The following is a 14,299-nucleotide window of genomic DNA, read 5'->3' as shown; positions in this document are numbered from 1 at the left end:
ACCCTCAGGTCTAGGCTGAGCACCTCTCAAAGGTAAATTGACCTTGGAAGGAATCATAGCAGATTCATCAGAAAAACTTCCACCTCAGAGACCTTACCGATGAGAATAATTCTCACAAACATGGCTTCTGTCCTTTCAGTTTGGAAAGTTGTCAGACAATTTCAACAAGGTGTTTGAAATGGATGGATTTGACAAGGTAGATAGAGAGAACCGATATCCTCTGGCAGGGAGAATGCAGAGCATTAAAATTCCATCAGGAGTTATATCAGAAAGTGCTTCTTTATCCAAAGGGGTGTGAAAATCCAGAGTTCTGTCCTGAAGAGGTTGTGAAGATTTGATATTATTGAAAATAAGTTTTGTTTCTGTGAAGATTATTAGAGGACGTAGATTGGAGATGCAGGTCCAGCATGATCATGTGAGTGATGAAACAAACTCAGTGGGACTTCCCGTTGTTCCTCTGAACAGTCTTGCAGATGTCTGAACCAATTTGTTTCCATTTCCCATATGAGTGCATGTGTGCCAGAGTCATTGCTAAGACAACCGATGGCTGACCAATACTGGAAACCGAGCCCAGACAGACCGTTCCAACTGACAATCTGCATGGTATTGGAATGTGGGCCTCAGGGTTTCTGTTTTACTGTAATATGGTCATTGTCCTGATGGTGTCTTTAAACAAACCTAATTTCTGTCCGTACAGACTGTAAGCTCCCACAGTGAGAAAATTTCAGCAGAAGAGATAAAATGCAAAATAATGGCAGAAGGAGCTCAAAAGGAACTGGATGAGGCCATGCCAGCACTGCAGGAGGCAATGAAGGTATGATCCATTACTTACACACACAGCCTCCCTCATCTTTTTCACTCCCTGTTGTGGAATGTCCCATCGGGTTATAGGTGTCAGCTTGGCTTCGCTAGTGGAACTCTCACCCCTGGGGTGAAAGGTTGCTTGTTCAATTACCCACGTCCGGAGTTTGAGCAGAGGGAGTGCTGCATCAGCAGGAATTTGCTGCCCCTTTGCATGGAGGAGGTGAAGGAGAGATCCCGATCTGCTCATTCAGTTATTTCATTTCTGCCGCACTGTCACCTGGTAATCAAGGCTGTTGAGCAGAAACCTGTCTGTGATACATGCGGAGGAATCATGTGGATGCAGACTGTGCACAAAACCATTGGCTGGGGGACAAGCAGGTGAGAATAGGTTTGTTCCACTTCGAATGGTTTGGTGAACAAACTGCAAGCTAAGCATCAAATATCCTCAAAATATTCCAACTAGATTTTCAGTGCTCCTTCTGCTAAGGAGGAGAATATCCCATAAGATTGTGGCCAGTCCCTGAAAGAGCCATCCATTTAATCCCGTTCTCCTACTTTTTCCAAAGCCTCTGCAGAGTTCTCCCTTTCAGTGTTTATCCATTCCCTTTTAAAGTTACTGTTGGATTTGCTTCCACTGCCCTTTCATTCCAAATGTTCCAGATCACAACAATTTGTAAGACAAAACATTCTCAGCTTCCCCATACTGTCAGGTTATCTTTAATCTGTGTCCCTCTAGTTACCAACCCTCCTTCCACTGGAAATAGTTTCTCCTGATTCAACCTATCAAAACCCCACATGACTTTAAATGCCTCAATTCAATTTTCTCTCACCTCTGCTCTAAGGAGAATAATCCGAGTTTCTCTACGCTCTCCATATTCGCTGATGCCATTCTAGAAATCTCCCCCAATCCTCTCCACAGCCTTGACCTCCTTCCTAAACTCAGGTACCCAGGTTTGAAATCAGTACTTCCAGCTCGGAGAAGTCCCAGTGTTTTACCAGTAAACGTAGACTGAGTCCATTTCTTTTGTGGTTTGTCACAATTAATCGAGGCATGACTACCACCCAGCCCACACAAGCTGTGGACAGCACAGTTTGCTAGTGTTGAGTCAGCAATGCTGGCAGCATTGAAGTAATGTACTGTCTTAATCTTTACCATTCCAGGCCCTGGAGTCCTTGAATAAGAAGGACATGACAGAAATCAAATCGTACGGCCGCCCGCCTGTCCTCGTTGAGACAGTAATGCAGGCTGTCATGATCCTCCGAGGCTCAGAACCGACATGGGCTGAGGCCAAGAAGCAGCTGGGTAAGAGGCCCGTTCTGATGCTGGACATGGGCTGCGAAAGGGTTGCGCAGCTGGATGGATTAATCCGAGGTGTCATATGCTTTCTTTCACAAATCTAGTCAGCAACGCAAAACTAAGGGGAGCTAGTTTAAGAATAAGTAATCACCCTTTTAAGACAGCGATAAGGAGAAGGCTTTTCTCTGAGAGGATTGTTAGAAGTGTGGAATTTTCTGCCCCAGAAGGTGATGAAGGTGGTGTCTTTATGTTTATTCAAGCCTGAGATACGTGGGAGTTTTATAAATGAGGAAGTCAAGGGGGTGTGCCAAGCATGAATGAGAAGCTGAGACTACAATCCGATTAACCATGATCATATTACATGGTGGAGCCTGGTCGAAGGACCAAATGGTCTACTCCTGCTCCCGAGTCCTATGTTCCGAGATTGTGAAAATAAACAAGTTCACAATTTTCTTGCTTATCAGTCAAAACGCCAACCTGGTAATGTTCCTTTCAACGCCGGTCAGATCACGACATGTAGCCCCCTGAGTGCCCTCTCCTGATGCCCTTATTCAGTGAAATATATCGAAAGACCAAAAGACGGTAAAAATCAGGAACAGGAATAGGCTGTTCAGCCTTTCAGGCCTGCTCCCCCATTCAATAGGATCACGGCTGATCTAACATTCCTCACATCCACTTTCCTGCCCTTTACCCGTAACCTTTGATTGTCCGACTAATGAACAATCTCTCGGTCTCAGTCTTCAATATACACAAGGACTCTGGCCCCCACAGCTCTCTGTGGCAAGGGGTTCCAAAGGCTCTCAGCCCCCAGAGAAGAAACTCCTTCTGATCTCAGTGATAAATGTATTCTGAGACTGTGCCCCCTGGTCCTAGACCTTCCCATGAGGGAACCATTCTCTCAGCATTGACCCTGAGAATCTGATATGTTTCAATGAGATCATGCCCCATTCGTCGAATCCCAGGGAGTAGAGTCCAAACCGGTTTCACTTTTACTCATGAGACAATCTCTCCGATCCGGGATCATCCCGGGTAACCTTCTGGTAACTGCCTCCAATGAAATCATATCTTTCCTTACATAAGGAAACCGGAACTGCTCACAGTACTCCTGGTGTGATCTCCCCAGCACCTTGTATCGTTACAGTAAGACTTCCCTACTCTTTCATGTCGAAATGTGTGGCGCTGGAAAAGCACCGCAGATCAGTCCGCATCCGAGGAGCAGGAGAGTCAATGTTTCGGGCATAAACTCTTCATCAGGAATGTCAGGCTTCTGCATGAAATGTTGACTCTCCTGCTGCTTGGATGCTGCCTGACCTGCGGTGCTTTTCCAGCGCCACACTTTTCAACTCTGAACTCTAGCGTCTGCAGTCCTCCCTTTCTCCTTCCCTTCTCTTATGCTCCAACACACTTGAAATAAGAGGCAGCATACTGTGACCCTTCCTGATTACCTGAGGCCCTTGTGTGCTAGCTTTCTGTGTTCGTACACATGTCCCCCCAAGACCCTTTGTGTTGCAGTTTTCTGCAGTTTCTCTCCATTGAATAATACTCTTTGCTTTTGTCTGTTTCCAAGATGAACAACCATACATTTTCCCACATTATACTCCATTTGCCAATATTTTACTCACTTACTTAACTGTCAATACATCACTGTAAATTATTTGTATCTCTCTCACATCCCTATGTTTGCGTTGTCTGTCCATTTGGATATAGTACATACATTTCCTGCTCTGAATCATTAATATATATTGGAAGCAGTTATGGTCTCAGCACTGACCCCTGTCAGGATCCCCTTGGTCACAGGTCACCAACCTGAAAAGAACCCCTTCTCCCTAATTGCTATCTCCTGCTCGGGAGCCAATTCTCTATCTATGCCAATACCATGGGCTCATATCTTATGACTTAATCTTTTGTGAGGTACCTTGTCAAAATAGAATCTCTACAGTGTGGACGCAGGCCATTAAGCCTATCAGAAGAGCATCCCACCCAGATCCACCACCCCCCCTACCCTAAACCTGTATATCCCATGACTAATCCACTATATGGGGCAATTTAGCATGGCCAAACCACTTAACCTGCACATCTTTGTGGGAGGAAACTGGATCACCTGGAGAAAACCCAAACAACATAGGGACAATGTGCAAACTCCATTCAGAGAGTTGCCTGAGGGGGGAATCGAACCTGGGTCCCTGGCGCTGTGAAGTAGCATTGCTGACATAATTTTCTTTTCAAGAAATCACACTGACTGTGCTGAACCTATTCCCTCATAAACATGAGCCTGATTCCTGTTCGTTTTTGATGTGATGAGAGATGTTCAGCTAGGTCTTGATCAGGTGAAACTTGTGTCTTTCAGGTGAGGGCACCTTCATTAAGCAGCTCATTAATTTCGACAAAGACAATATTTCTGACAAGGTGCTGAAGAAAATTGGGACATACTGTGCACAACCAGACTTCCAGCCAGAAATTGTCGGTCGTGTATCTGTGGCAGCAAAATCCCTCTGTATGTGGGTCCTGGCCATGGAGGTAGGGATTGTTTCGATTATCCCCCCCCCCCTACACTGCTCTCCACCTTTCACCTTCTTTCTCTCCCATTAGTAAGCTTTTCATTTCCTTTACTTGCCCTTTTCTTTGTCCCTTGCTGTATTTTTTTCTCTGTCAGGTTCTCAGTAATTAACTCCCAGCTTCTCTTTTAGAAATGTGCTTTCTCATTGTCCTCCAACCCCTTGACCAAATTACTAAGGAGTCATCAACCCAGATACATAAAATAAAATGCATTTTACACAAGATATCCCTGGATGTCCCTCTTTCTGATGTCTGTGAGGATATGATGGGTTTGAGAATAAGGGAGACGATGGCATTGGTGATAAGGGGAGGCAAAGGTCTAGTGGCATTATCACTGGACCATCAATCCAGAGACGCAGCTAATGTCCGTGGGGCACAGCTTCAAATCCTGCCATAGCAGATGGTGGAAGTTGAATCCAAAAACAAAAATCTGGAATTAAGTGTCTGATGATGACTATGAATCCATTGTTGATTATCAGGAAAAACCCATCTGGGTCACTAATGTCCTTTAGGGTCGGAAACTGCCATCCTTACCTGGTCTGGCCTATATGTGACTCCAGACCCACAGCAAAGGGGTTGACTTGTAACTGCCCTCTGGGCAATTAGCGTTGGGCTATAAATACTGCCCTGACCAGTGACTTCCACATCCCATAATGAATTTTTAAAAATCATTTGACTAATAATCCAGCAGCCCAGGCTAGTGTTCCAGTGGAATTTACATTCATTGATAAATCTGGAATTAAACACTTGTCTCAGTGGTGGTGACCAAGGAGCTATCAATTCTAATTCTAGTTCTAATTCTAACCATAAAAACCCATCTGATTCACTTGTGTCCTCTCAGGAAGGAAATCTGTCTTCATTACCTAGTCTGTTATACATGTGACTGCAGACCCACAATAATGTGATTGATTCTTAACTGGACTCCGAAATAGCCCAGCTCCCAGCTTGGTTTAGGAACAATTAAGGATGGCCCAATACTGCTAGCCCTGCCAGCAATGCCCATGTCCCATGGAAAAATAAAGAAAATAAAATCCTTGGTTCCATCAGTAGAAATATTAAGCTCTGTCATTGGGACTCTAAGTCTAGGCCACAATGCAAGTGAGAAATTGGCTATAAAAGTTCTTTAAAAGTAGTTTCCATGTGTTTCTTGCTGGGAGCACAGTGAATTATTTGACTAACTTGCTGTTTCTCTCTGTATTTGCCCACAGCTGTATGGCAGATTGTATCGTGTGGTAGAACCCAAGCGAATTCGGCTCAGGGATGCTATGGCACAGCTTGCAGAGAAACAGGCATTGCTCGCTGACGCACAGGCGAAGTTAAGAGAGGTGTGTGCTGTTTATTCACAATGTCCTGCTACACTGTTACTATTAATCTTCCACCTCCCTTTTTTAGATCGCTGTAAGGAGTTTAAAACAAAAAACTCTCGAGATCCTCATCCCTAAGCCAGCTTTGGGCCACTCATGTTGCAGTTTGCTTCCCTGAATTTTTTATCATCTTTCTCATCAAACTATGAATATTAAGTCAAGGGATTGCATTAAAATGGCATTGTGCCCACATGTCAATAACATCACTCATAGAATCAACAAGCTTTGAGAGAGCTTCCTTATTCCTGCTCCACATTCCCCAGAGCTTTTCAAGAATTCAAGAACAGCACCCGAGAACTCTATGGGAAGCTAGGGAAGTGATTGCTTAGGCCCCTTGCTAAGATATTTGTATCATCGATAGGCACAGGTGAGGTGCCAGAAGACTGGAGGCTAGCTAACATGGTGCCACTATTTAAGAAAGGTGGTAAGGAAAAGCCAGGAACCAGAGAATATTGAGCCTGACATCAGCGGTGGGCAAGTTGTTGGAGGGAATCCTGAGAGACAGGCTTTACATGTATTTAGAAAGGCAAGGATTGATTAGGGATAGTCAGCATGGCTTTGTGTATGGAAAATCATGTCTTATGAACTTGATTGAGATTTTTTGAGAAGCAACAAAGAAGATTGATGAGGGCAGAGTGGTGGACTTGATCTATATGGACTTCAGTAAGGCGTCCGACAAGGTTCCCCATGGGAGACTCGTTAGCAAGGTTAGATCTCATGGAATACAGGGAGAACTCGCCATTTGGATACAGAACTGGCTCAAAGGTAGAAGACAGAGGGTGGTGGTGGAGGGTTGTTTTTCAGACTGGAGGCCTGTGACCAGTGGAGTGCCACAAGAATCAGTGCTGGGTCCTCTACCTTTCCTCATTTACATAAATGATTTGGACGTGAGCGTAAGAGGTATGGTTAATAAGTTTGCCGATGACACCAAAATTGGAGGTGTAGTGGACAGCGAAGAGGGTTACCTCAGATTACAACAGGATCTTGATCAGATGGGCCAATGGGCTGAGAAGTGGCAGATGGAGTTCAATTCAGATAAATGCGAGATAGGATAGTGAAGAAGGCATTTGGTATGCTTTTCTTTATTGGTCAGAGCATTGAGTACAGGAGTTGGGAGGTCATGTTGCAGCTGTAGAGGACATTGGTTAGGCCACTTTTGGAATATTGCATGCAATTCTGGTCTCCTTCCTACAGGAAGGATGTTGTGAAACATGAAAGGGGTCAGAAAAGACTTACAAGGATGTTGCTGGGGTTGGAGGGTTTGAGCTACAGGGAGAGGCTGTGGCTGTTTTCCCTGGAGCATCGAAGGCTGAAAGTTGACCTTGCAGAGGTTTATAAACTCATGAGGGGCATGGATAGGATAAATAGATAAGGTCTTTTCTGAGATTTGAGAGGATTTGTAGCTCAAGTCGAAGTTCTGGATATAGGTTTGCTCGCTGAGCTGGAAGGTTCATTTCCAAACATTTCATCACGCTACTAGGGGATATCTTCAGTGGGCTCCAGACGAAGCACTGCTGATGACTCCTGCTTTCTATTTATATGTTTGAGTTTCTTTGGGTTGGTGATGTCATTTCCTGTGGCAATGTCATTTCCTGTTCTTTTTGTCAGGGGGTGGTAGATGGGGTCTAACTCGATGTGTTTGTTTATAGAGTTCCAGTTGGAATGCCATGCTTCTAGGAATTCTCATGCATGTCTCTGTTTGGCTTGTCCAAGGATGGATGTATTGTCCTACTCAAAGTGGTGTCCTTCCTTACCTGCATGTGATGATACTAGTGAGAGAGGGTCATGTCATTTTGTGGCAAGTTGATGATCATGTCTCCTGGTGGCAGTTTTCTGCCTGTTTATTCAATGTAGTGTTTGTTACAGTTCTTGCACAGTATTTTGTAAATGACATTAGTTTTGCTTGTTGTCTATATAGGGTTTTTCATGTTCATTAGCTGCTGTTTTAGTGTGTAGGTGGGTTTGTGGGCTACCATGATGCCAAGAGGTCTAAGTAGGGCTTATGCCTGAAACGTCGATTCTCCTGTTCCCTGGATGCTGCCTGACCTGCTGCGCTTTTCCAGCAACACATTTCCAGCTCTGATCTCCAGCATCTGCAGACCTCACTTTCTCCTCAAAGAGGTCTAAGTAGTCTGGCAGTCATTTCCGAGATGTCTTTGATGTAGGGGAGAGTGGCTAAGGTTTCTGGATGTGTTTTGTCTGCTTGTTTGGGTTTGTTGCTGAGAAATCGGTGGACTGTGTTCATTGGGTACCCATTCTTTTTGAATACACGGTACAGGTGATTTTCCTCTGCTCTGCATAGTTCCTCTGTGCTGCAGTATGTGTTGGCTTGTTGAAATAATGTTCTGATACAGCTTCGTTTGTGGGTGTTGGGATGATCGCTTCTGTAGTTCAATATTTGGCAGAAATGACTGCCAGACTACTCAGACCCATTGGCATCATGGTAGCCCACAAACCCACCTACACACTAAAACAGCAGCTAATGAACATGAAAAACCCTATATAGACAACAAGCAAAACTAATGTCATTTACAAAATACTGTGCAAGAACTGTAACAAACACTACATTGAATAAACAGGCAAAAAACGAGCCACCAGGATACATGATCATCAACTTGCCACAAAACGACATGACCCTCTCTCACTAGAATCCTCACATGCAGTAAAGAAGGACACCACTTCAACTGGGACAATACATCCATCCTCGGACAAGCCAAACAGAGACACTCGTGAGAATTCCTAGAAGCATGGCATTCCAACTGGAACTCTATAAACAAACACATCGAATTAGACCCCATCTACCACCCCCTGACAAAAAGAACAGGAAATTACATCACCACAGGACATGACATCACCAACTCAAAGAATCCCAAACATATAAATAGAAAACAGGAGTCATCAACAGTGCTTTGGCCGGAGGGCCACAGAAGATGTTCCCTAGTAGGGTGACTAATAGTCTGGAAATGAGCCTTCCAGCTCAGCGAGCAAACCTACATCCAAGGTCTTTTCCCTGGGGTCGGGAAGTCCAGAACTAGAGGGGTATAGGTTTTTGGTGAGAGGGGAAAGATATGAAAGTGACCTAAGGGGCAACTTTTTCACCCAGAGGGTGGTACGTGTTTGGAATGAGCTGCCAGAGGAAGTGGTGGAGGCTAGTACAATTACAGCATTTAAGAAGCATTTGGATGGGTATGTGAATAGGAAGGGTTTGGAGGGATATGGCCCGGGTGCTTGCAGGTGGGACTAGACTAGGTTAGGATATCTGGTTGGCATGGATGGGTTGGACTGAATGGTCTGTTTCTGTGCTGTACATCTCTAAGACTGTGTAATTAATTCACTTTGACTCACAGGTTACTAGTAATTCTGCTTCCACTGCCATTACAAGCAACACATTCCAGATCATCATTTGTTGTGAACTAATTATTTTAAAGAAGTTTTTCATGGGATATGGGCATCACCAGCATTGTTGCCCATCCCCAGTTTCTTGCCTTCTGGAACCACTGCTGTTTATTGGGTGCAGGAACACCCTCAGTGTTGTCAGAGAATTCTGGGATTTTGATCTGGGAGGAATGAAAGAGTGGTAAGTCAGGAAAGCATGTGGCTCAGAGGGGAATTTGCTGGTGGTGGTGCTCCCATGTATCTGCTGCCCTTGTCCCAGGCGATAGTGATACTGGTTGTGGAAGGTTTAAGGAGCCTTGGTGAGTTGCTACAGTGCATCTTATTAATGGTGCACACTGTTCCTACTGAGTGTTGGTGGTGGAGGGTGTGAATGTTTAAAGTGAAGCTGGGTGTCAATCATTTCCACCTCTTATTTTTTCGCCAGTTACCCTTCAATCTGTGTCCTTCTGGTTACTGACATTCCTGCTGTTGTTTCCCCGTATTCCCTCCATCAAAACCCTTTGTGATTTGAAATGCATCGATTAAATCTCCACTTAAGAACTCTGCTTCAAGGAGAACAACCCCAATCGCTTAGAATATTCTCCATGTTTCCAAATTGCTGACCTGATATGTTTTCAGTCTCTGCCTCAGTGATGCCATTGCATGGTGTTCTGGGGTTCTGCTGCAAATGAAGGCAGTGATATTGTCACGTGTCACACTCTGACGCTCGTGTGCCTTTGCAACTACTGGTCAAAGGACAATTGCAGGCAGAGGCCTACGGGCAGCACTGCAGTCAGTGAAAACTAAGGAGGCTTCAAGGTGACCTGATTGTGTCATTCACAATCACAGAGTATGCATTGTCAAACCTTCGCTGGGCAAATTCTGGGACCAGAGGATGCATGTTAAAGATTGTTTTGATTAAGTGACCAAACATTCCCGTCAAAAGGTGTGACAGAGCAGGGAATGTAGTTGCCAGAGAGGATTATTTGCAGTAATGTTATAAATTGGCTGAAGCCGTCTCTGTGAAGGGATTGAGTGATGGGTTGAGGGGCAGTGATTAATCTCTAATGAGGATGCAGGCTCATTAGTGGCCTTTCCCCATTGCTAATGTGTACTTTAGCTTGATGAGAACAGTGGGGAGCTGTGAGTGAGTTATAAGTGCATGATACTTTGTCTGACCATCCAAGCAGTCTCTGCCTGAGCATTTAACCCTATCTGCTTTCCTTTGTGTTTAGAAAGCAGATTTCCTGCAAAAGCCATTGTCTCCAGATATATTCAGCACTCATCCAAAAACTGTAAAGGGACAGGAATCAGCATTAGGGACCTTGCTATTTGCAGTATATATAAATAATGTGGACTTGAATGTAGGCGGATTGATCAGTAAGTTCAGAGATGATCCAAAAATGAGTGTGGTGGTAACTAGCTTGGAGAACAGGGGGATCTAGGCGAGCTGCTCAGATATGCTGTGTGACAAGTGGAATTCAATCCAGATAAGTGTGAAGTGATGCTCTTGGGAAGGACAATCAAGGCAGTGTAATTCTGTAATTCCTGTTAGGGTGACAGGAAAGGCTGGTAGGTATAGCGAATGCTGGACGATTAAGTGGTGGAGGGTTGTGTTTCAGACTGGAGGCCTGTGACCAGTGGAGTGCCACAAGGATCGGTGCTGGGTCCACTACTTTTCATCATTTATTTAAATGATTTGGATGTGAGCATAAGAGATACAGTGAGTGAATTTGCCGATGACACTAAAATTGGAGGTGTAGTGGACAGCAAAGAGGGTTACATCAGATTACAACAGGATCTTGACCAGATGAGCCAATGGGCTGAGAAGTGGCAGATGGAGTTTAATTCAGATAAATGTGAGGCGCTGCTTTTTGGGAAAACAAATCTTAGCAGGACGATACATTTAATGATAAGGTCCTAGAGAGCGTTGCTGAACAAGGAGACCTTGGAGTGCAGGTTCATAGCTCCTTGAAAGTGGAGTCGCAGGTAGACAGGATGGTGAAGAAGGCATTTGGTATGCTTTCCTTTATTGGTCAGAGTATTGAGTACAGGGGTTGGGAGGTCATGTTGCGGCTGTACAGGACATTGGTTCGGCCACTTTTGGAATATTGTGTGCAATTCTGGTCTCCTTCCTATCAGAAAGATGTTGTGAAACTTGAAAGGGTTCAGAAAAAATTTACAAGGATGTTACTAGGGTTGGAGGATTTGAGCTATAAGGAGAGGTTGAATAGGCTAGGGCCGTTTTCCCTGGAGCGTCGGAGGCTGAGGGGTGACCTTATAGAGGTTTACAAAATAATTTGGGTCATGAATAGGGTAAATAGGCAAAGTCTTTTCCCTGGGGTGGGAGTGTCCAGAACTAGAGGGCATAGGTGAGAGGGGAAAGATATAAAAGAGACCTAAGGGACAACTTTTTCGTGCAAAGGGTGGTATGTGTATGGAATGAGCTGCCAGAGGAAGTGGTGTAGGCTGGTACAATTGCATCATTAAAAAGCATTTGGATGGGTATATGAATAGGAAGGGTTTGGAGGGATATGGGCCGGGTGCTGGCAGGTGGGACATGATTGGGTTGGGATATCTGGTCGACATGGATGGGTTGGACTGAAGGGTCTGTTCTGTGCTGTACATCTCTATGACTATGGAATACATGGCGTACAGTAGAACCGTGGAGAACATCAGAGGGATCTTATTGTGCATGTCCACAGTAACCTTATTGTGGTGGAATGGGTAGATAAACTGATTAAGAAGGTATTTGGGATCATTCCCTTTATTAGCCAAGAGTAGGGAGGAGATGCTGGAAGTGTATAAAATGTTGGTTAGGTCACAATTAAGTATTGTCTGCAGCACTGAAATCCACATTTTAGAAAGGATGTGATAGCACTGGGGAGGGTGCAGTGGATATTTACCAGCACGTTACCTGGATTGTCAAGTTTTAGTTCTGCAGAGAGATTGGATAGACTGGGGTTGGTTTTCTTGTATCAGAGGAGACTGAGGGGAGACATGATTGAGATGTATAAAATTATAAGAGGGGTATACAGGAAGGAACTTTTCCCCTTGATAGAGCCACTAATGACCAGTGGGCATGGATTTAAGGGAAGGGGCAGGAGATTTAGGGAGGATGTTTGGAAAATGGCTTCCCTGAGAGGGTGGTGGGAATCTGGAAATCATTTCCCATAAGGCAGAAACTCTCATAACATGTAGAAGTATTTAGAAGTGCACTTGCATGCAAAGCTATGGGCCAAGTGCTGGAAAATGGGATTAAAGTAATTAGTGCTTGATTTTGGCTGGCATAGACTCGATACACTAAAGAGCTTTTCTCTATGCTAGAGAGAACTATGACTCTGTAAATAGCAGCAGCCAGAGCTTGAGATGGCAGTGGAAGAACTACTGTCCCACCAAATTTAAAAGGGAACTGGGAAGATGTGTGAGAGATACAGAGAAAAGAGGACTTTAGGACTGAGCGGATGTGTAGGAATTGTCTCTTCTGGTACTGCAGTTTCTTCAAATGTAGTACATTGTAAAATGTGCACACGCACAAGCCTTGGCTATGGTTGGTGCTAGGAGCCAGAGATATTTTTCAGTGCCCTTTTCCTTTTCCTATACCAGGTGGCTGAGAAGCTGGATACGCTGAAGAAACAATATGATGAAAAGCTGGCTCAAAAAGAAGAACTGCGGAAAAGATCAGAGGAGATGGAGATCAAAATGGATCGTGCAGATAAGCTGCTATCCGGTCTAGCCGCAGAGAAAGTACGCTGGGAACAGACAGTCAAGGTGAGGGTCACATGCAGCAACGGTCTCTCTCTCTCTCTCTCTTACAAACACACACACACATACATACATGTGCACATACACATACACAAACATATACACATGTAGGCACAAACACACACACACGCATCCACATATGTGCTTGTACACATGCACACATATACGAACACACATATTCAGACATGCACACACACACGCACTCTCATACACACATATATATGCACACATGTACATATATACATTCACATGTGCATACACACACATGCACACACTCATGCGCAAACACACATCCACACATGCACATACATGCACGCACACACATGCACACATACACACATGCGCGCACACACAAACGAACACATACACACACTCACGCATGCACACACACACACCCCTTGCTTTTATCGGGATTGAGCTAGGAGACACCCTCAAAGTGATATGTGGAGGTGAAGAAATTCTCTCCCTAAGGGCATTGTGGGTCTACCCACAGCATATAGACTACAGCAGTTGAAGAAGGAAGCTCACTACCACTTTCTCAAGGGTAACGGGAGACAGGCAAAAAAAAGAAAGGTAGCAAACAATAACAGGGTGACCATAGAGGTTGCTCTTGAAGGGCGTCTTGCAAGCTAGAAGAGAGAGAGAGAGAGACAGCAAAACAAAGATAATTAAGGGGGATGTTCCAGAGTGAGGGGCCAGGGTGAGTGATGGTGAGGTCGAGGCAGAGGGCACTGTGTAGAGTAGGAAAACTCAAGGACATCACATGACGTGTAGAGCTTCCCAAGTTAGAGAGCAAGACTACAGAGAAATCTGTAAAGAATGAAGATTTTCAAAGGTAGTGCGTTGAGGACCAGCTAAGGGGGGAATGCGATTGAATGCAGATAACAAGAGCTCAGGGAGAGTTTAGAATGCAGCTGAGACATAGAAAAGTCTAGCTAGCAGGGACTAGACTGAGAGTAAAAGATTAACCATTTATGACAAATTTTACTGTGACTTTATAAAGAATATAAAAACTCAGCCAGAACTGGTACAAAACTGAAAGGAGCAGAGAGCGTCTTAAATGATTCCTGGTAAACCACTGTGGCTCTGAGTAATAATATCAGGAGGGTCTGATGCTCCCAATTCTGGATCCGTGGTG

At 44.6% G+C, this 14,299-nt stretch overlaps 1 protein-coding gene across 1 annotated transcript in view; it reads left to right on the top strand.

Annotated features, from left to right (window-relative positions):
- LOC122544375 (dynein axonemal heavy chain 2-like) overlaps positions 1 to 14,299 on the top strand; it is a 159,058-nt gene that overhangs the window by 142,433 nt on the left and 2,326 nt on the right. Inside the window, exons 26-30 of the mRNA XM_043683618.1 lie at positions 698 to 814; positions 1,966 to 2,107; positions 4,449 to 4,618; positions 5,866 to 5,982; positions 13,003 to 13,167. Coding sequence (XP_043539553.1) covers positions 698 to 814; positions 1,966 to 2,107; positions 4,449 to 4,618; positions 5,866 to 5,982; positions 13,003 to 13,167 — 711 coding nt within the window. The remainder of the gene's footprint in view (positions 1 to 697; positions 815 to 1,965; positions 2,108 to 4,448; positions 4,619 to 5,865; positions 5,983 to 13,002; positions 13,168 to 14,299) is intronic.

This window comes from Chiloscyllium plagiosum, chromosome 48 (assembly GCF_004010195.1).
Source record: "Chiloscyllium plagiosum isolate BGI_BamShark_2017 chromosome 48, ASM401019v2, whole genome shotgun sequence".
Lineage (NCBI taxonomy): Eukaryota > Metazoa > Chordata > Chondrichthyes > Orectolobiformes > Hemiscylliidae > Chiloscyllium > Chiloscyllium plagiosum.
This window is presented reverse-complemented; position numbering and strand designations above follow the sequence as displayed.